Consider the following 17,073-nt stretch of genomic DNA (forward strand, 5'->3'; position numbering starts at 1 on the left):
GGCTTCCATACCTATTAGTTTGGCCAGGTTGTAACTCAAGCCTCATTTACAACTACATTCGTTGCACTAGAACTTTTGGCAGCGGACGTCTGGACGAGGGGGGACGTTCCCCAAAGCATCCTGTGAGATTGAAAAGACGCGCCCGTGGCCAAGTAGGCTTGCTCGGGTTAGGCGAGACTGCAACGCTTGAGATCGTAAATCGTCCTCTAGAGTGATGGACAGGACCCGACGTAGGGAGCCTCGGTAACAACGGTTGAGCTCTGACGGTCTTCTTCTGACGGTCAACGTTTTGGGGAATGCCACCTCATCCATGCAAGGGAGACATGTTGCTGAACGCAAGGGCTTTGATGTTCAGCTCAGCCTCCAGGCGTGAAACGGCAAGCCGCGTCGGTCAAGCAGCACTCTTTGCAGTGCCAGCCAGCTCCTTGGCCCAGACATCCCGTTTCGAAGACAAACACCGATGCTCGAGGGGACCAGTCCAAGGAGCAGAGGCACATGAGCAAGGACGCGGCAGTTCGCAGTCCCCCAGGTCGACGGGACGTGCTGGCGTGACGTCACAAGCAGCGATATGGAGGCTGGCCCGGAACCCAGTCCCAATCCAAGTTTCCCCTCCACTCCACGAGAAGGCTAAGGCAGCTCGAATGGCGCCATGGCATGGCAATTCGTCCCATGACAGGTCCAAGACGGAATTCGGCACTTTGTCGTGCTGATTGTCGTCTGGGCAGCCGTAATTGAGACCCGGGGGAAATACCTACAATGCATGGGGTGCTTCCCGATCAAAAGCAACAAGCCGCATGTCGCGGTTCACAGACATGGACCGTAGGCGGCGTCCCCCAAGTCCCCCTCAGCAGAGACGGGCTGGAGCTCCGACCAGCTTCTTATCGATAAGACCCCACCCCACCAATCGGTTGCGTGTTCTCAGCCCGTCGTGCTAAAATGACGTCAATACCAAAATAGAGTAGCAGCCCACCTTCCCTGTGCCAGCGTCTGGCCAGTGACGGCGTTACTTTGACCAATTCAATCGCTGTTGGCCAATGTCGACCGAGGCTTTCCCTGCCACCGGTGCACCGAGCGCGGGGCAATCGTTCCTTTACGTTTTGTTTCCTGCAGCTCTCTGCCTTTTTTTCTTCCCAGCTCCATGCCAAAGAAATGACGGCCATACTCGACAAGAGAGATTGGGAGGAGGGGCGTCGAGCTTGGACGAGGTTGGGCCCTGACTCCTGGGGGTCCAGTGACTCCGTTCCAATGTCTAATCAAAACCCTGTTACAGCGCCAGCAGCAGTTCTCCCCCTGATCATCAATCAGAGAGCACGCGATCCCTTGCTGGGCTCCGAGCTGCGAGCTGCGATGTAGCTGCTAGTGTAGTCCATTGGTCCCAGCCACCAATTGGTACAGATACATACCTAGTTCCAATCCGCTGGCAGAGAGGCGCAAGACGCGCGGCTTTGCATACTGGGACAGCCTGTTGTACACTACATACGTCCTTGGTGTGTACGGGCACAGAGACAGACGGAGGCAAACCACCACCATGCCTCGGGATCATTCCTCTCCCAGCCCAGGCCTCTCCCAAGACAAATGCAGCGTTGAGCTTGGCTGGATTTAGCCTTGTCCCTGACGTCCCTGGCGGACCAGCAGGGGCCCAAATCTTGCATCCGGATCACCACAGGCACAAGGAGAGACCCGATGGAGTCGTTGGGTACGCTGGACAAGGGCCACGCCGGGTCCCAGACTCGAGTCGTCCGACCCAGAGGATCGTCAGATTTGCCCCGCCATGTCGTTACGTTACTGCCTAGGTGGTCGAGCAGCAAGCGAGGAGACGAGCTACCGTACTGTAATAGTAGTGTACAATGTTGCGCCCAGCTTAGCCCACAACCAGCAGCCGAGTCTTGTCCCGCGCCCGTCTCACCACCGCCAGCAAAACGTCGCGTCGTATCGAGTCGCATTCGATCCGGGCCCCAGTCCGTCCCGGCGTTGCGCCCACACCTTTTTTTTCGTTTTTCCCTCCGTCTCGTTCTTGGTCGCAATCCTGCTTCCGGCCAACCTGCCTTGTCTTGCCTTGCTGCTAGCCTCTTACGGATGACATAGCCTGGGTTTCAAGCTTTCCCATAAGCTTTTGTCCCGCGCCATTCCTCGTTGCCATTCTTCCGTCTCGTCTTGTCTTGTCTTTTCTTCTTGACCTTTTCCCTCTCACGCTGAAGATCCAACTTCGAGCTCGTCTTCCCCATCCGAGTTGCCGTTGTTGTTGCTGCCGCACACAGCTGGATCGCTTCGACCTGTTCTCTCCCCGCCATTCACTGTACTGTACCCCTCCCGTCCCGAGATACCCCTCCACACCAGATCAACCCACCATATTTTCATGACCTAGAGATACCACTTGAGACAGAGGCGGCTTGCGTAACTTCGATTCAATACCCCCATTCTCCCGCGTCCCCTTCCACACATCCGCAAGCATGGGGCTCATGACGACAAGTGACCATGGTCACAAGGAGCAGGAGAAGGAGAAGGAGGGCGGTAGCTTCATGGACAAGCTGAAGAAGCCCTTCCGCGAGCTCGAGGAGAAGCTCGACGGGACCCATCTGCATGACGCAAAAGTCCACATCGTGCACAAGAAGCACCAGATTGGAAAGCTCGCCAATCTCGTAAGCCGGCCCCTCCCCTTTGCCCATAGACAAGCACTGCTCGGCTCCTCCGCGGCCCGTGACCCAAGAGAACTGACTCTGACGTGCCCCTCAGTTCAACGCCAATCACCGCCATGACGAGGAGCACGAGAAGGCCACCGACGACAAGAGATCCAAGATCGCCGAGGAGCACCGCTTCAACTCCTTCTTCCCGGAGCGCGACGGCAACCTGATCAAGTGGTACGTCGATGGCCGAGACTACTTCTGGGCCGTCTCCGAGGCCCTCGAGGCCGCCAAGGAGACCATCTACATCTGCGACTGGTGGCTCTCGCCCGAACTGTTCCTGCGCCGCCCGCCCTACTTCAACCAAGAATGGCGGCTGGACCAGGTCCTGAAGCGCCGCGCCGAGGCCGGTGTCCAGATTTACATCATTGTGTACCGCGAGGTCGAGGCCGCGCTGACTTGCAACTCCACCCACACAAAGCATGCGCTGCAGGCGCTCTGCCCCGAGGGCTCGCCGGGCTACGGCAACATCAAGATTATGCGCCACCCCGACCACAACTTCATGTCAAACGGCGCCGATATGACCTTTTACTGGGCCCATCACGAAAAGTTCATTGTGATTGACTACGCCACCGCCTTCATCGGAGGTCTCGATCTCTGCTTCGGCCGCTGGGACAGCCACACTCACCCCCTGGCTGACGTGCACCCTGAAGGTGTCCAGAACGAGGTCTGGCCGGGCCAGGATTTCAACAACAACAGAATCATGGACTTCCAGAACGTCCAGGACTGGAAGCAGAACGAGCTGAGCAAGGCCGAGTTCGGTCGCATGCCCTGGCACGACGTGTCCATGGGTCTCATCGGACCGTGCGTCTACGACATTGCCGAACACTTTGTCCTGCGCTGGAACTTTGTGAAGCGCGACAAGTACAAGCGTGACGAGCGTTTCGACTGGCTCCAGCTGCGCGGCCGCCTGGGTGACGATGAGGACCTGGTTGGAGTCCAGCGCCCCAAGCACCCGGTGGGAGAATACATCACCCACCCGCTCGATGAGCGAAGCCTGCAGAACCTGGAGAACAAGGGGACAGTGCACGCCCAGATTGTGCGCTCCAGCGCCGACTGGTCCAGCGGTATCCTGACGGACCACTCGATCCAAAACGCCTACTCCGAGATCATCAGCAAGGCCGAGCACTTCGTCTACATTGAGAACCAGTTCTTCATCACGGCGACGGGCGATCAGCAGACGCCGATCCACAACACGATTGGACGTGCGATTGTTGACGCCGTCGTCCGGGCCGGCAAGGAGGGACGCAAGTTCCGCGTCATCATCCTCATCCCCGCCGTCCCCGGTTTCGCCGGCGACCTGCGAGACGACGCCGCCACGGGTACTCGAGCCATCATGGACTACCAGTACAAGTCAATCTGCCGTGGAGAGCACTCTATCTTTGAGCAGGTCAAGAAGGAGGGTGTAGATCCCAGAAAGCACATCTTTTTCTTCAACTTGCGATCGTATGACCGTCTGAACAAGACGACAGCCGTGGACAAGAGGGAAAAGGACACGGGTGTCAAGTACGCCGAGGTCCAGCGCGCGCAGGCCGAGGAGGTCATGGGCGGCGGCATCCACGGGTTGAAGGACCCCACCGGGAAGGAACGCGATGAGCACATGGGCGGCAAGGCAGAGCAGACCGGCCCGGGCAGGGAGGCGGCGGCGGCGGATGCGCTGGACGCGAAGCGGCGGTTCGAGGCCAGCCTCGGCGACAGCGAGCTCAAGGGCGAGTTTTCCGTCGCCCACCACGCCATGGCCAACTCGGGCAGCGTCGAGGACGAGCCATGGGACGACGAGGACCCCGAGACGGAGATCCGCAACTGGATCCAGGAGGAGCTCTACATCCACTCCAAGCTGCTCATCGTCGACGACCGCATCGTCGTGTGCGGCTCCAGCAACCTCAACGACCGCAGCCAGCTGGGCTACCACGACAGCGAGCTGAGCATCGTCATGGAGGACACGAAGCGCGTGCCCAGCACCATGGACGGCCAGCCGTACGAGGCCGGGTGGCACGCCACCTCGCTGCGCCGGTACCTGTGGCGCGAGCATCTCGGCCTGCTGCCCGCGCAGGACCTGGACGGGTCCAAGGACGACAACGCGCAGCCGCCGGGCCACTCGCCCAACGACCCGTGGGACCGCGACGAGTCGTGGAAGTTTGTCGAGGACCCCATGAGCGACGAGTTGTGGAATATGTGGACCGAGAACGCCACCAAGAACACGGAGCTGTACAGACACCTCTTCCACGCCGACCCCGATGACCACAGTAAGTATCTTTGTGATTATGTCGAACGAGGAGAAGGAAGCCAAGCTAACGCAATACCCCCCCAGTCAAAACCTTTGACGACTACGACAGATACCTGCCTCCCAAAGGCGTCAAGGCCGGCCACATTTTCGACCAGTTCATGCCCGCCGCCGACGCGCGCAAGAAGATTGACCAGATCAAGGGCCACCTCGTTTGGTTCCCGCTTGACTTTTTGAGGGACGCGGAGATGGCCGAGAAGGGACTGCAGGTGAACCAGATTACAGAGAGTATCTACACCTAAGTTTTGGTGCTTTTTTGGGAGGGGATAAATAGGTGGGCGGGACTAGAAGGAGACGAATCATTGGATAATGGCGGGGGCTCTCACGAAGTAACCTGGATTAATGTATTGATACCAAAAGGCGGCCGTCTGGCTGCTCATGCTCGCCGTGTGAGCGGGCGGTACTCGAAATGAAATTTTATTTATTTATTGCTTATACGAATATTGCATACATTCTCGACCGATATTGCCGGTGTTCCTGATGATACCGCGACTGAGTAGTATGTGAATGACGGTTGGTGTTAATAACTGCGACTTCTGTCTGTTTCTTATCGGCAACGGTCGTCTGCCGATGATGGTTCAAGTCAGACAGGCAAGATGTTGATCCAGATCGCTCAAGATCTCATGCGACCTTCACCGAGCTGTCACCGAGAATGTATCGGTGGCTGCGGGGTAGCGGGGTACACACCGAGATTAGCCGCCCCGTGTACTGGTTGCACCCCTCACCCCTCCATTGACTCACCTTTTTCGGGAAATTTGGCCAGACAAGCTCCGTGCCACTCGAAACCGTCGTCCAGTCCAGTCCCTCCCCCGTACTTCTCGAATCCACACTGCTCTCGCGGCCACGACTTCCTCCCCTCATCCCTCGTCGCCCATACACCCGTTACGACCGCGATCCAAGAGACAATGGCCTCCGCACCCGAAGCCCCGACCGCCGCCGTCCCCACCGAAGCTGTCGGCGACGCGCCCGCCTCGTCTGGCGGCCAGAAGGTCGACCCCTGGAACGTGTCTGGAGAGGTGGGTTAATTCGAATTGGTGCCTGGGCCCTGGAGTCATGAACTGACTGGAGTGGACAGGTTGGCGCGGATGGCAAGGTCAAGGCGATTGACTACAAGGTACGACCTCCCACCCGTCGCGTTGCGACGAAGATTGTCAGAGCTGACGGGCGGCGCCGTGATAGAAAATCGTGGACGAGTTCGGAACGAAGCTGATCGACGATGCCCTCCTGGAGCGCTTCGAGCGCGTGACCGGCCACAAGCCGCACCACTTCCTCCGCCGCCAGATCGTCTTCTCCCACCGCGACCTCGACCTCATCCTCGACCGCGTCGAGAAGAAGGAGCCCTTCTTCATTTACACTGGTGCGTGGGCCCGGGGGAATGCTGCAGTCCAAGACGTACTGGGAAGAGCAATGTTATGGGGCAATGGACTGACGAGGATGTTGTGCAGGACGCGGGCCGAGTTCCGACAGCATGCACATTGGCCACGTTATTCCCTTCCAGCTGACAAAGTGGTTGTCTGACGTACTCGATGCGCCGCTGGTGGTATGTGTGCCCAGATTTGTTGCTTCGAAACAGTTTTACTGACCAGACCGTAGATCATGATGACCGATGGTAAGACACCCAAGACGTCCCGTTGAGGCTATGACTCACACGCTGTCAAGACGAAAAGTTCTTGTTCTCCGAGAAGAGGACGGTCGAGGAGGTCCAGCACTACACGAGAGAGAACGCCAAGGACATGTGAGTGTGACGCTGCTGCATGCCGGGAGGCTCGCTGACGACTCGCAGCATTGCCATTGGCTTCAACCCTGAGAGGACCTTCATCTTCTCCGACTACGACTTTATGGGCGGTGCTTTCTACAAGTGGGCTTCACCCCTGAACCGCAGCTGCAAGTGAAAGACTGACCCCCCTAAAGGAACATTACCCGTGTGGCCAAGAGAATCACCGTCAACACGGCCAAGGCCGTCTTTGGCTTCGACGACAGCTCCAACATTGGCAAAGTCCACTTTGCCAGTATCCAGGCCAGCTCGGCCTTTGCCAACTCTTTCCCCCACATCTTTGGCGAGGACGAGAAGAGGACTACCCAGATCCCGTGCCTCATCCCTTGTGCCATTGACCAGGGTTAGCATCTTCTGCACCTGTGCCCCTTCCATTGTATGGGTCGACTGACGCCAGATAGACCCGTACTTCCGTGTGACGAGAGATTGCGCCGCCGGCCTGCGCTACGCCAAGCCCTCGCTGATTCACTCCCGCTTCCTCGATGCCCTGCAGGGCCCCGGCTCCAAGATGTCTGCTTCGATCGAGTCGAGTGCCATCTTCATGAAGGATACGCCTAAGCAGATCCAGAACAAGATGAACAAGTACGCCTTCAGCGGTGGCAAGGTCACGGCCGAGGAGCAGCGCGCCGAGGGCGCCGACCCCGATGGTATGAAACTGCGTCTCGAGCAGTCACCCCGCTTTGCGTGACGGAGCTAACCGCGTTGCAGTCGACGTCAGCTACCAGTACCTCCGCTTCTTCCTCGAGGACGACGAGGAGCTCGCCAAGATCCGCGAGGACTACCGCACAGGAAAGATGCTCACCGGCGAGATCAAGAAGAGGTCGGTTCGGTCCCTACCAACACCAACCCCCCCCCTCCGGCGGCATGAGCACGATGGCGCTAACGAGTTTGCAGGTGCGCCGAGGAGCTGGCTAAGTACTGCACCGCCTTCCAGGAGCGGCGAGCCAAGGTCGACGAGAGCACCGTCGACCTGTTCATGGCCCGCCGGCCGCTGGTCTGGGGCGGCTCCGAGACCCTCAAGTCCCTGCCGATCCGCGAGGACAAGGCCGCGGCCGGCGGCGAGGGCGAGGGCGGCGACGGCAAGATGACCAAGAACCAGCTCAAGAAGCTGGAGAAGCAGCGCCAGATTGAGGAGAAGAAGGCCGCCAAGGCCAAGGAGAAGGAGGCCGCCAAGGCGGCTGCTGGAGATGCGTAGACGACGAAAAAGGAGAAACGAAATATACCCAAGATTTGTTGAAATTATGGGACTTGTTGCGGTTGTGTTCAAGTGATTTGAATTGAACTGAATTTCGGAATGGTCTCGACTATATTCCATCACAGGCTGACAACGAGGAGGTGGGTATCCGGCCTTCACTGCTGACGGACCGGGCCACGCGAACGCTCCACAGTATTTCCGCCTCTTCCCATCCTCATTCAAGGGCAAAGGGCTATTAGTACATCGCCCACCCCCGCTGGCGCTGATGACCTGCCCGCTCACCCACGAGCTCTCGGGGCTCGCAAGCCACAACACGACCCGCGCGACCTCCTCCACCGTGCCGACCCTGTTCTGCACCGGCGTGTGCCTCTTCTGCATCTCCACCAGCTCCTTGGGGATGTTGTCGAGCATGTCGCTCTGCACGGGGCCGGGGGCGACGCAGTTGACCGTCGTGCCGCTGCGGCCGAGCTCCCTGGCCCAGACGCGCGTCAGGCCCTCCAGCGCCGCCTTGGACGAGCAGTACAGCCCGAGCCCCGGGAACCCCTGGCGGCCGCCGACGGAGCCGATGTTGATGATGCGAGCGTCGGAGGGCGCGAGGCGCGGGAGGAGGGCCTGGGTGAGCAGCAGTGGCGCGCGCACGTTGACGTCGTAGACCTTTGCGAAGTCGGCGGCGGAAATGGCGCCCAGGGGCGCGTTAACCTCCGTGCCGGCGTTGTTGACGAGGATGTCGACGCGGGCGGCGGGCCGAGCCAGGCGTCCAAGGCGGAGAGGACCGCCGACGGGGCGGCCTCGGAGGAGAGGTCCGCTTTGCAGGAGACCGCGGAGGGCTTGTGGGGGAGAGAGGTGATTTGGGAGATGAGGGCGTCGACCTTGGAGGCGCTTGAGTCGGAGGTGTAGAGGAGCATTACCTGGCTGGTGTTAGTGCGGGGTTGTAGGAGAGAGTTGAGAAGATTGGGGGCTCACGGATGCGCCGTTGCGGGCGAGCTCGAGGGCCATGCCGGCGCCGAGGCCGCGGGAGGCTCCGGTAACGATTGCTGTCTTGCCTTCGAGGGGCGCCATGGTGTTGTGGTGTAGAGTGATGGTGATGGAGGTTGGGTGGATGATGCGAGGATGGTGTTCAAGAGCGGTGAGATGTCTCGAATGGCACGGTTGTCTATGAGGAAGCGCGAGTGTGACTCTGTGAATTGAGGCGCAATGAGGTCCAGAGCCTCGCTGTCTTATACTTGCGGCGTCGCGGCATGTGAGTCGGCGTCGCGGCATGTGAGTCGGCGCCCCGGGCCGTGGCCGTCTTACATCGGCGATCGGGGCGCCGCACCCCCGACTTTGCTTAACACCGATCGGCGCTCCTAAGCTCCTACGCCCTTTCTCGTCGGGCGGGGAAGAATGAGGATGCTGACCGTCTTCGAGGCTTCGCCAAGGGTGAAAGCGGCTTGCCAAGCTTGCTTGCGGATCTTTTTCGACTTCGAGCTGATCCTGCGGCTGACTGCTATGACGTAAAGGTGCATTCCGGTGCATGTTTGAGCTGGACAGGTCCTGAGTTTCCCGAAATGTTCCTTGTGAATCCGCACAAAGGGAATACTCGGGATGTAACAAATGAAGCCAAACGCTACGGTAGGCGAGATCTCAAGAACGGGCGTAGGCGCTGTTCGGAATGGGTGTTGATGTGGAGACTAGCTGTTGTTAGATGGATACGCGTTGTCGTCAAAACTCTATGGATGCGGCTCTTTTGCGAGAAGATATTTCTACTACTTCTACGACGCTGAACGAGACAAAGTTGACATTGTCGACACATGATACCTGTTTTGACTCGATGTATCGTGGTCGGACGGTGCGTTGGATATGAGCGACTTGAAAAGTCCATTATTGACCTTGGTTGAAGTTCATCGAGTAACCTCCCGTCTTCTCGTCCTTGACCATCTGGAAGTTGTCCGTACTCAGACCGAAAGGTTTGAGGATTCCATTGCCCAACTATAGCCACACGTTAGCCGCCGGGAACATCAAAAACACGTCGCAGCCGTTCAACTCACGTCCTTCAGCTTCCCCCACATCTCGGCAGTCTCCTTCTCCTGCGCAGCCTTGGTCCGGGCCGGTAGCACACGCAGCTGCGTCTGCACAATCTTGCGGTCCGCGGGCGCCAGGTTCGTCATCTGGGAGAGCGTCTTGTAGTCCTCCTCTGCGCCGGCGAGGTTCTGCCAGCCACCCTCCTCGCTCCGCGCCCTCGCCCTGCGCATCAGCGCCTTAGCCCGGATCCTCAGCACGTCGTCCTTGCGCTTCCGGCGCGCCGCCTCCTCGGGGTCGTCCTCGGGCGCCGGTGCGGGTGCGGCCTTGCTAGCGCCGGAGCTGATGATTTCGTCCTCGACGTCCTCTTCCTCGGCCTTTTCCTTCTCGCGGCGCTCTTGCTCGAGGGCGGCCTCCTTCTCGATACGATCCAGGCCGTCGATGGCGGCGGTTGCGCTCGAGATGGCCTCCTTCCACTGCTCCAGCTTTAGGTGGCAGGCGGAGATGTTGGAGCGCAGGACGGCGAGCTCGTAGTCAAGGTAGTTGGGGCAGGCGGCGACGGCCTGATCATACATGGTGATGGCCTCTTCATACTTTGATGAGGAGAAGAGAGCGTTCGCCTCGGATTTGCTTGCGTTGGACTCGGCCAACAGGGACTAGAGAATGTCAGTCAGAGTTCTTGCACACTGATCATATTTGTGTCTTGTTCTCATCTCGTGGGTTGACCAACTTGGCCCACCGGATGCTGACGACATTCATCATGCTTCCGAATACACCCCAAGCTCAAATTTCGCCGACCAATGTTCTTCTACTGAAGACAACGGAATGAGACGTTGAGAAATAAGAACCCTTACCGCCTCTTCTTCAGGTGAGAACTTCTCCTGGACCTGTTCCTCGGCCTCGTCTTCTTTGACCGACTTGTCCTTGCCTTTGCCCTGAGGATCTTTCTCAGCCTCCTTGGACGCCATCTTTGAGACTGGTCGGGTGTCAGTACGGTTGGGTGATGGCTGACAGCAAAAATGTGAGTCGGAGTGGACAAACGAGGCGATGAAGATGTCGTCACTGTCTTGTACCCACGTGGATTGGCTTAGTGGGACGTTGAGGCTGTTCACATGTTTTGGGGTGATCGAAGCCACTAGCAACCGCCAGTGGGGGGTTGTTCTGGAACCCCAGCGGCTTGAACCCCCTGTAGAACCTGCATTTCGGGGTCTTTGAGTGCCTACGCAGCATCCCTGAAATCCAATCAAACCGTCAGGAAAGAGAGCATGCACCGTGTGCGCCATGGAATTTGCGATATACCCCCAAAATGTTCAGAATCTAGCAGTGCAAATCTGCTAAGAAACGTCTTCTGGCAGATAGAAACTTGTATAGTTCGGGATGGCCTAACTGTCGTGTTCTGCATCTTCATCTAGGAACACACATTGTTTTCTTGAAAAATGCCGTATAAGCTTTGTCCCGTGGGAATTCAGTAGCTGGATTTCATTTGGTACTGTATACATGCCGTTGCCCCACTTCCCCGTCCTTGAGCCAATTTTTTTCGGGCAAGAGCTGAGCGACCCCTCCATCCAGTGTCGCATTGCCCATCGGTGGCTTCCGCTTCCGCTTTCACCCCGCCGGTCCTGCCTGCCGCTGTGCTCGCCGTGTCGCCTAGGCTCCCATTGCTCCTTCCCTTCCTTCTCTCAATCCACCTTTGTGACTCTTTCCCAAGAAGGAACAGAACGGTTCACTTGAAAAGTCCTCGAGAACCTGGAGCTTGCTCACTTTTTCCCCTACCATACCCAACCAAGGAATCTTCTTCCTCAAATCCCACTTCAGCCTTTCCGACTTCCCTTCCCTCTCTGTTTGGACACTACCTCCTTCAGAAAACACACTCGACTTTCGTCGTTCTTTTGACTGCGCCCAATTACCCAAGAACCTTACTCAAGTCTTCGCCTCTCCCACTTTCACAATGTCTCCTCGTACCGAGTAAGTAGCAAAGAGCCTCCGTCCCTCGTCCCATGCCAATTGGCTGACCATGCGCTCTTCAGCTTCCCTCCCGTCCGTGCCTGTCTCTTTGACATGGACGGCCTCCTTCTCGACACGGAAGACCTCTACACCGCTTGCATCAACACCATCCTCGAGCAGTACGGCCGCCCCCTTCTTCCCTGGAGCATCAAGGCCAAGCTTCAGGGTCGCCCCGGTCCTGAGTCCACTCGCATCTTCCGGGAGTGGGCGCAGCTCCCCATCGACCAAGACGAGTATCAAGAGAAGCTCTCCGCCCTTCAGCGCAAGCTCTTTCCCACCACCCAGCCCCTCCCGGGCGTCCCCGAGCTCCTCCAGAACCTCGGCCGCACTCGCTACTGGGACCTGAAGCACGCTGACGCCGCCGCCGCCGCCGGCAAGAACCCCCACCGCGTCCACATCGCCCTGGCCACCTCCTCCCATGAAGCCAACTTCAAGCTCAAGTCGGACCACTTGACCGAGCTCTTCTCCGTCTTCCCCTCTCAGCGTCGCGTCCTCGGCGACGACAAGCGCATCGCCGCCGGCCGCGGCAAGCCCAACCCGGACATCTTCTTGCTCGCCCTCAAGACCATCAACGAGTCCCTTGCCGACGGTGAGAAGCCCATCACCCCCGAGGAGTGCCTCGTCTTCGAGGACTCGGTCCCCGGCGTCGAGGCCGGCCGCCGCGCCGGCATGCGCGTCATCTGGTGCCCCCACACAATGCTGCTTAAGGAGTACGCCAGCCGCGAGAAGGAGGTCCTTGCTGGTCGCACCGGCGAGGCTGGTCAGGTCGACATGCACCAGGTCGGCGAGATTGACGACGGCTGGGCCGAGTATCTGTCCACCCTCGAGGACTTCCCCTACGAGAAGTTCGGCATGACTATCCCCCCTATCGCGGTGGACAACGAGCCCTTCATGAAGGAGAACGTTGGCGATGTTCTCGTCGACAAGACCAACGGCTCGTCTTGAATATCTTGAAAAGAGAGATATTGGGTAGCTGACCTGGTGTTATTCGAGTTGGTTGCTTCTTTCTTGAGGACTCTTTTTTGCGCTGGGCGATATCACGAGAGCGGCAATAGACGAAATAAGGATTTCACGACGACTGATGAATGGATGGACGGGATCATAGAAGATGATTTTGAGAGAAAAACCTACACATAGAGCGAATGTCTGATGCGGACGACACGCTTGACTTTTGCTTCTGGGCATTGGCATTGCGATAGATTCCCGGGATAGAGAATGCAGACACAAGCAGAACAGAACCAAAAAGATGATACCAATTAATGCGCACAAGGCATTGTCTCTCTCTCTCCTATTGCGACGATCAAAGATGACAACGACAGAATTGAGTGCGGCCACGATAGAATAACGTAAATATCTCATGGTATCGGTGCCCTTCGCAGAGCGTTGGCTTCTCGAGCCTCCCAAATGCTAGAGCAGGTCCATGGCTGCCACTGATCCCCTTCCCTCCGTTACCAAGTGCCAAGAAAACATAAACAAAACCCAAGAAAGAAAAAAGAAACGCCGAAAAGTCCATGTCCAACTCCTCCAGCAATGCGGCCCAAAGACCAAGGAGCCCTTCCCACCTTCGACGCGATGCTTTGCCGGCCGTCCTGTAGAGCCGAAGTCCATCCCCCTGTACCCGTATAATCCTGTAATAACGATGCAAAGAGTACACAGTTTTTTTTAAAATAAATAAAAATTGAAAAAAAACTCGACGGAAGAAAGGGGGTCGTAATCGTAAGGCGGCAAACCAGTGCCGTTTCTTTTTCTTTTTCGTCATCCGCGATGCTGAAAAGGACGATCCACCTCCGGTATCGAGAAAAAAGGTTATTACATATAGACCATAGGTCGTAGGAAAAAAAGTAAGTCGGGATGAGAAGGTGCAGCCAGGAAGTAGCTGCGGGGCGCCGAAGCACCGGAGGAGTATCATAGGAAGCTCTGCGAGCTGTACGAGTTATTGCGGTTGGGCGGCTCGTACCAGTTCTGGTACGGGTGGTTCGGCAGGCTAAAGTCAGCAAACGACAGCGGGTTGACGAGCGCCTTCATGGGCGCCGACGACGCGGCGCTTGAGCCCGGGGCCGAGGCGGTCGACGTCGCCATGGCGGGAGGGTTCCCGGGGGGGCCGGACCTCCCGTACCCGACCGAGCCCCTGTGGTCGCCAGGAGTGTTGGCGTGGGAGGGCGCCGGGCTGGGCCAGCCCCAGGCCTTCTTGAGCTCGCCGTGGATCTTGCCGAGACGCCAGCCGCTCTCGGCATGGATCTTATCGAGGATCTCGAGGACCTCCTCCTGCTCGCGCGGGTCGGTGAGGACGGCCGAGGCGATGGCGAGAGAGCGGATCGCGACGGAGGCGACACCGCGGTCCTTTGTGTGCGCGACGATGCCGCAGACCTGGTGCGCGTGGTGCAGCTGCAGGGCGCGCATCTCCTCCGAGGCCTTGCCCGGCTCCATGGGGTTGGTCTGGGCGAGGAGGCACTGGGCCGTGTGGTAGAAGAGGCGGCCGATGATGGCGGCGCGCTTGATGAGCCTGCGTGCGCTGTTAGCTACTCGGTGCGGGAAGAAGCGGTGGGGAGAAGGAACCTACCAAACGTTGGGGAAGGCCGACTTGGAGCTCGTCTGCGAGGGGTAGAGGTAGCCAAAGGGGTGCATCGTCCTCGGGCACGCATTGTTCCACTTGTCGCACAGCCTCTTGAGGTCCTGCCACTGCGCGAGCCGGTTGCCGAGGCGGATCTGCTCGTCGTGCGGGCTCGGCTCCTGGAACCGCGGGATCGTGGCGCGGAAGTTGGCAATCTTGGCGACGATGTACAGGATCCGATGCACCCACAACTCCTCCTGGCCGAAGCCGTCTCCCGACGCCGACCTCGCGGCAGCGGCGGCGGCTGCGCCGTCGGCTGCGAAGTCCATGTCCAGGCCCCACTGGTCCGGGTCCCACGACGTCTGCCAGTTGAACGCCAGGCAGGACAGCACCTCCATGCCAATGTTGAGCCAGAAGCACGCGGCGCCGATGCCGGACGACTTGGCGTCCCACTTGCACTCGCGGATGAGCGCGCGGGCGCCGGCGATGTGGTTCATGCGCTGGGCGGGCTTCTCGGACATGATCTCGTAGACGTTGAGGACGACGGCGGTGGTGGCGCACTCGCCCGTGTTACGGTCCGGGTTTTGCAGGCTGCGGAGGAGCTGGGTCGTGGCAGTGTCGTAGTAGAAGAGGGCCTTGTCGTCCTGGTAGGCCGGGTTGATGAGGGTGAGGTGCTTGACGCCGCAGGCGAGGAAGGCGTTGAGCAGCATGGGCGACTTGAGGGAGTGGTAGGGGATGAGGCGGGAGAAGTGCTTTTCCTTATCGAGCGAGTCCATCCACACACCGACCTCTTCGACGAAGACCTGCATGTACAGGATCTCCTCGGGCGAGTTGAGGTACTCTCTCTCCCCGGCCGCGGCCTTCTCGCTCGGCGGCGGGGTCATCATGCCGTCGGGAGCAAGGGGGTTGTTGGCGGCGGCGCTGCTGCGGTAACTCGGGGGCGGCGCCGTAGGCTGCGGCACGATGGATGCCGCGCTCGATGCGTCGCTGTCGCGATGGCCCTGGTGGCGAGGGCCGCCGTCGCGATAGGAAGCGAAGTGATCGTGCATGCCGTAAGGGTGAGGTCCCGGGTGGGCAGAGTTCTGGGGGTAAGGTAGGGGTTGTCGCTCTCGCGACGTGGGTACGCCGACTCGACGGTTCGCGGAGGCTCATAGCGGTGCGAATAGCTGTACATCGGCGGCGGTGGCGGGTGGTGGAGGAGGTGAGTCCGTGGTGACACTGATGCATCCGGGCCGCTTGCGCGTGCGTGAGGGAGCAGGTGGCCTTGGTGACGGAGGGTTGGCTCAAGATGGCTCGTATGCCGAGGGGGTCCGGCGGCGGCGGCGGCAGCGGCGGCGGCAGCGGCGGCGGCTTGCTTATCTAGGTGAGCGTAGCGGCCAAGGCCTCCGACGTACTCTGAAGCGATCTGCCTCGATTCGTCTTGGAATTGGACTGACAGTTGCGTTAGCATCGACGAAAGCTTTGGACTGCTGCAGACTGGCAACCCACCTGACCACTCGACGGTGGGCGGCATATATGGCGGTTTCTTGACCTGTATATCTATAAAGTTTAGCCGCACGCCGCGTTTGCACTCTCGACTGCTTTTCCTGCAATTTAGGCAATCTGGTAACCCTTCGTCGCATTTTAGATGCCGTTCTCTACACGTTAGACACCCCGTCCGCACTCGTTTTGATTTAGTGGCGGTCCCGGCGGCGGCAGCGGCCGACTTCTCTGGGGACTTGAGCTTTACGAGGAGGTCGCGCGACGGGGTGAGTGAGTGAACGCTCGCGCTGCGGCGGGGCGGGATGTGGGAGCTGGGCAAGTTCATGTTGCCGGTTTGGTAGTGCTGCTGCTGGTAGGCTTGCTGCTGGTGATGAAGGCCGTGCTTGAGATACGGGCTCGAGGCGTGGGATTCCGGGTTGGACGCAGCGGAATCGGCGTCGGGGCCGAGAGCGAAGTCTGGGGTGAAGTCGGAGGAGAAGCCAAAGGAGAGGGATGAGACCTGGTCGTCGTCGTCGTCGTCGACACCTAGATAGGGATCGTGAACGAAGTCGAGGGGCGGATGCTCGTAAGGTTGCAGCACCGCCGAACCAAGGCCAAAGCCTGGCACGAGGACGCCTGCAGAGGCGTCGTATGCCTCCAGGGCTACCGAAAATCCGTCTCTGGTGGATAGAGACGGAGAGGGGGGTTCAATGGGGGCTAGGAACACCCGGTTGGCGCGATTGAGGCTGTGGCGCGGGTGTTGTCGTGGGCTTGAACCTGTGGTGCGAGCGGCGGCGGGATATCGGTCGTCGGGGGTTGGCGCTCTCTCACGGTGAGAAGTGAAAGAGATCGCGGGGGAAGTTGAGTGAGCTGGTAGCGAGCTCAAATGTACGGGACTTCCCTTCTATTAAAAGAGTGGTGGCTCAGAAGGGGCGTTCTCGGGTTGTGGAAGGTCTGAAACCGGAGACTTGTGAAGTCAATGGTGCGATGCAGCAACGTTCGACGTCGGTAGAGGTCGGTGAGGGGTGAGCGAGCGAGTGAGTGAGGGCAGGGAGAGAGCGGTTTTGTGAGTTGAAAAGTCGAGATGCAAAAGACACAAGCTCGCCTCTCGAAAGGATGGATTTG

At 59.0% G+C, this 17,073-nt stretch overlaps 6 protein-coding genes across 6 annotated transcripts; 4 read left to right on the forward strand and 2 right to left on the reverse strand.

Moving 5' to 3' along the window:
- Positions 1 to 2,450: 2,450 nt before the first annotated feature.
- On the forward strand, positions 2,451 to 5,207 carry ColSpa_07683 (phospholipase D1; the record flags this gene model as incomplete). The annotated part of the gene is made up of 3 exons (XM_049273895.1): positions 2,451 to 2,639; positions 2,734 to 4,927; positions 4,993 to 5,207. The coding sequence occupies 3 exons, from the start codon at positions 2,451 to 2,453 to the stop codon at positions 5,205 to 5,207; spliced, it is 2,598 nt and encodes an 865-aa protein (XP_049129852.1).
- Positions 5,208 to 5,870: 663 nt separating this feature from the next.
- ColSpa_07684 (tryptophan--tRNA ligase, mitochondrial) lies at positions 5,871 to 7,934 on the forward strand (the record flags this gene model as incomplete). The annotated part of the gene is made up of 10 exons (XM_049273896.1): positions 5,871 to 5,981; positions 6,041 to 6,079; positions 6,145 to 6,322; positions 6,411 to 6,505; positions 6,633 to 6,700; positions 6,749 to 6,853; positions 6,877 to 7,082; positions 7,141 to 7,386; positions 7,448 to 7,559; positions 7,634 to 7,934. The coding sequence occupies 10 exons, from the start codon at positions 5,871 to 5,873 to the stop codon at positions 7,932 to 7,934; spliced, it is 1,461 nt and encodes a 486-aa protein (XP_049129853.1).
- Positions 7,935 to 8,199: 265 nt separating this feature from the next.
- On the forward strand, positions 8,200 to 8,831 carry ColSpa_07685 (uncharacterized protein; the record flags this gene model as incomplete). Its single annotated transcript, XM_049273897.1, has 2 exons — positions 8,200 to 8,295; positions 8,322 to 8,831. The coding sequence occupies 2 exons, from the start codon at positions 8,200 to 8,202 to the stop codon at positions 8,829 to 8,831; spliced, it is 606 nt and encodes a 201-aa protein (XP_049129854.1).
- A 963-nt stretch (positions 8,832 to 9,794) lies between these two features.
- On the reverse strand, positions 9,795 to 10,900 carry ColSpa_07686 (thaumatin-like protein 1; the record flags this gene model as incomplete). Its single annotated transcript, XM_049273898.1, has 3 exons — positions 9,795 to 9,902; positions 9,962 to 10,588; positions 10,787 to 10,900. The coding sequence occupies 3 exons, from the start codon at positions 10,898 to 10,900 to the stop codon at positions 9,795 to 9,797; spliced, it is 849 nt and encodes a 282-aa protein (XP_049129855.1).
- A 980-nt stretch (positions 10,901 to 11,880) lies between these two features.
- ColSpa_07687 (uncharacterized protein) lies at positions 11,881 to 12,881 on the forward strand (the record flags this gene model as incomplete). The annotated part of the gene is made up of 2 exons (XM_049273899.1): positions 11,881 to 11,897; positions 11,960 to 12,881. The coding sequence occupies 2 exons, from the start codon at positions 11,881 to 11,883 to the stop codon at positions 12,879 to 12,881; spliced, it is 939 nt and encodes a 312-aa protein (XP_049129856.1).
- Positions 12,882 to 13,841: 960 nt separating this feature from the next.
- ColSpa_07688 (uncharacterized protein) lies at positions 13,842 to 15,536 on the reverse strand (the record flags this gene model as incomplete). Its single annotated transcript, XM_049273900.1, has 2 exons — positions 13,842 to 14,439; positions 14,497 to 15,536. The coding sequence occupies 2 exons, from the start codon at positions 15,534 to 15,536 to the stop codon at positions 13,842 to 13,844; spliced, it is 1,638 nt and encodes a 545-aa protein (XP_049129857.1).
- Positions 15,537 to 17,073: the final 1,537 nt, after the last annotated feature.

The sequence above is a fragment of the Colletotrichum spaethianum genome, assembly GCF_022836535.1.
Source record: "Colletotrichum spaethianum MAFF 239500 DNA, contig19, whole genome shotgun sequence".
Classification (NCBI taxonomy): domain Eukaryota; kingdom Fungi; phylum Ascomycota; class Sordariomycetes; order Glomerellales; family Glomerellaceae; genus Colletotrichum; species Colletotrichum spaethianum.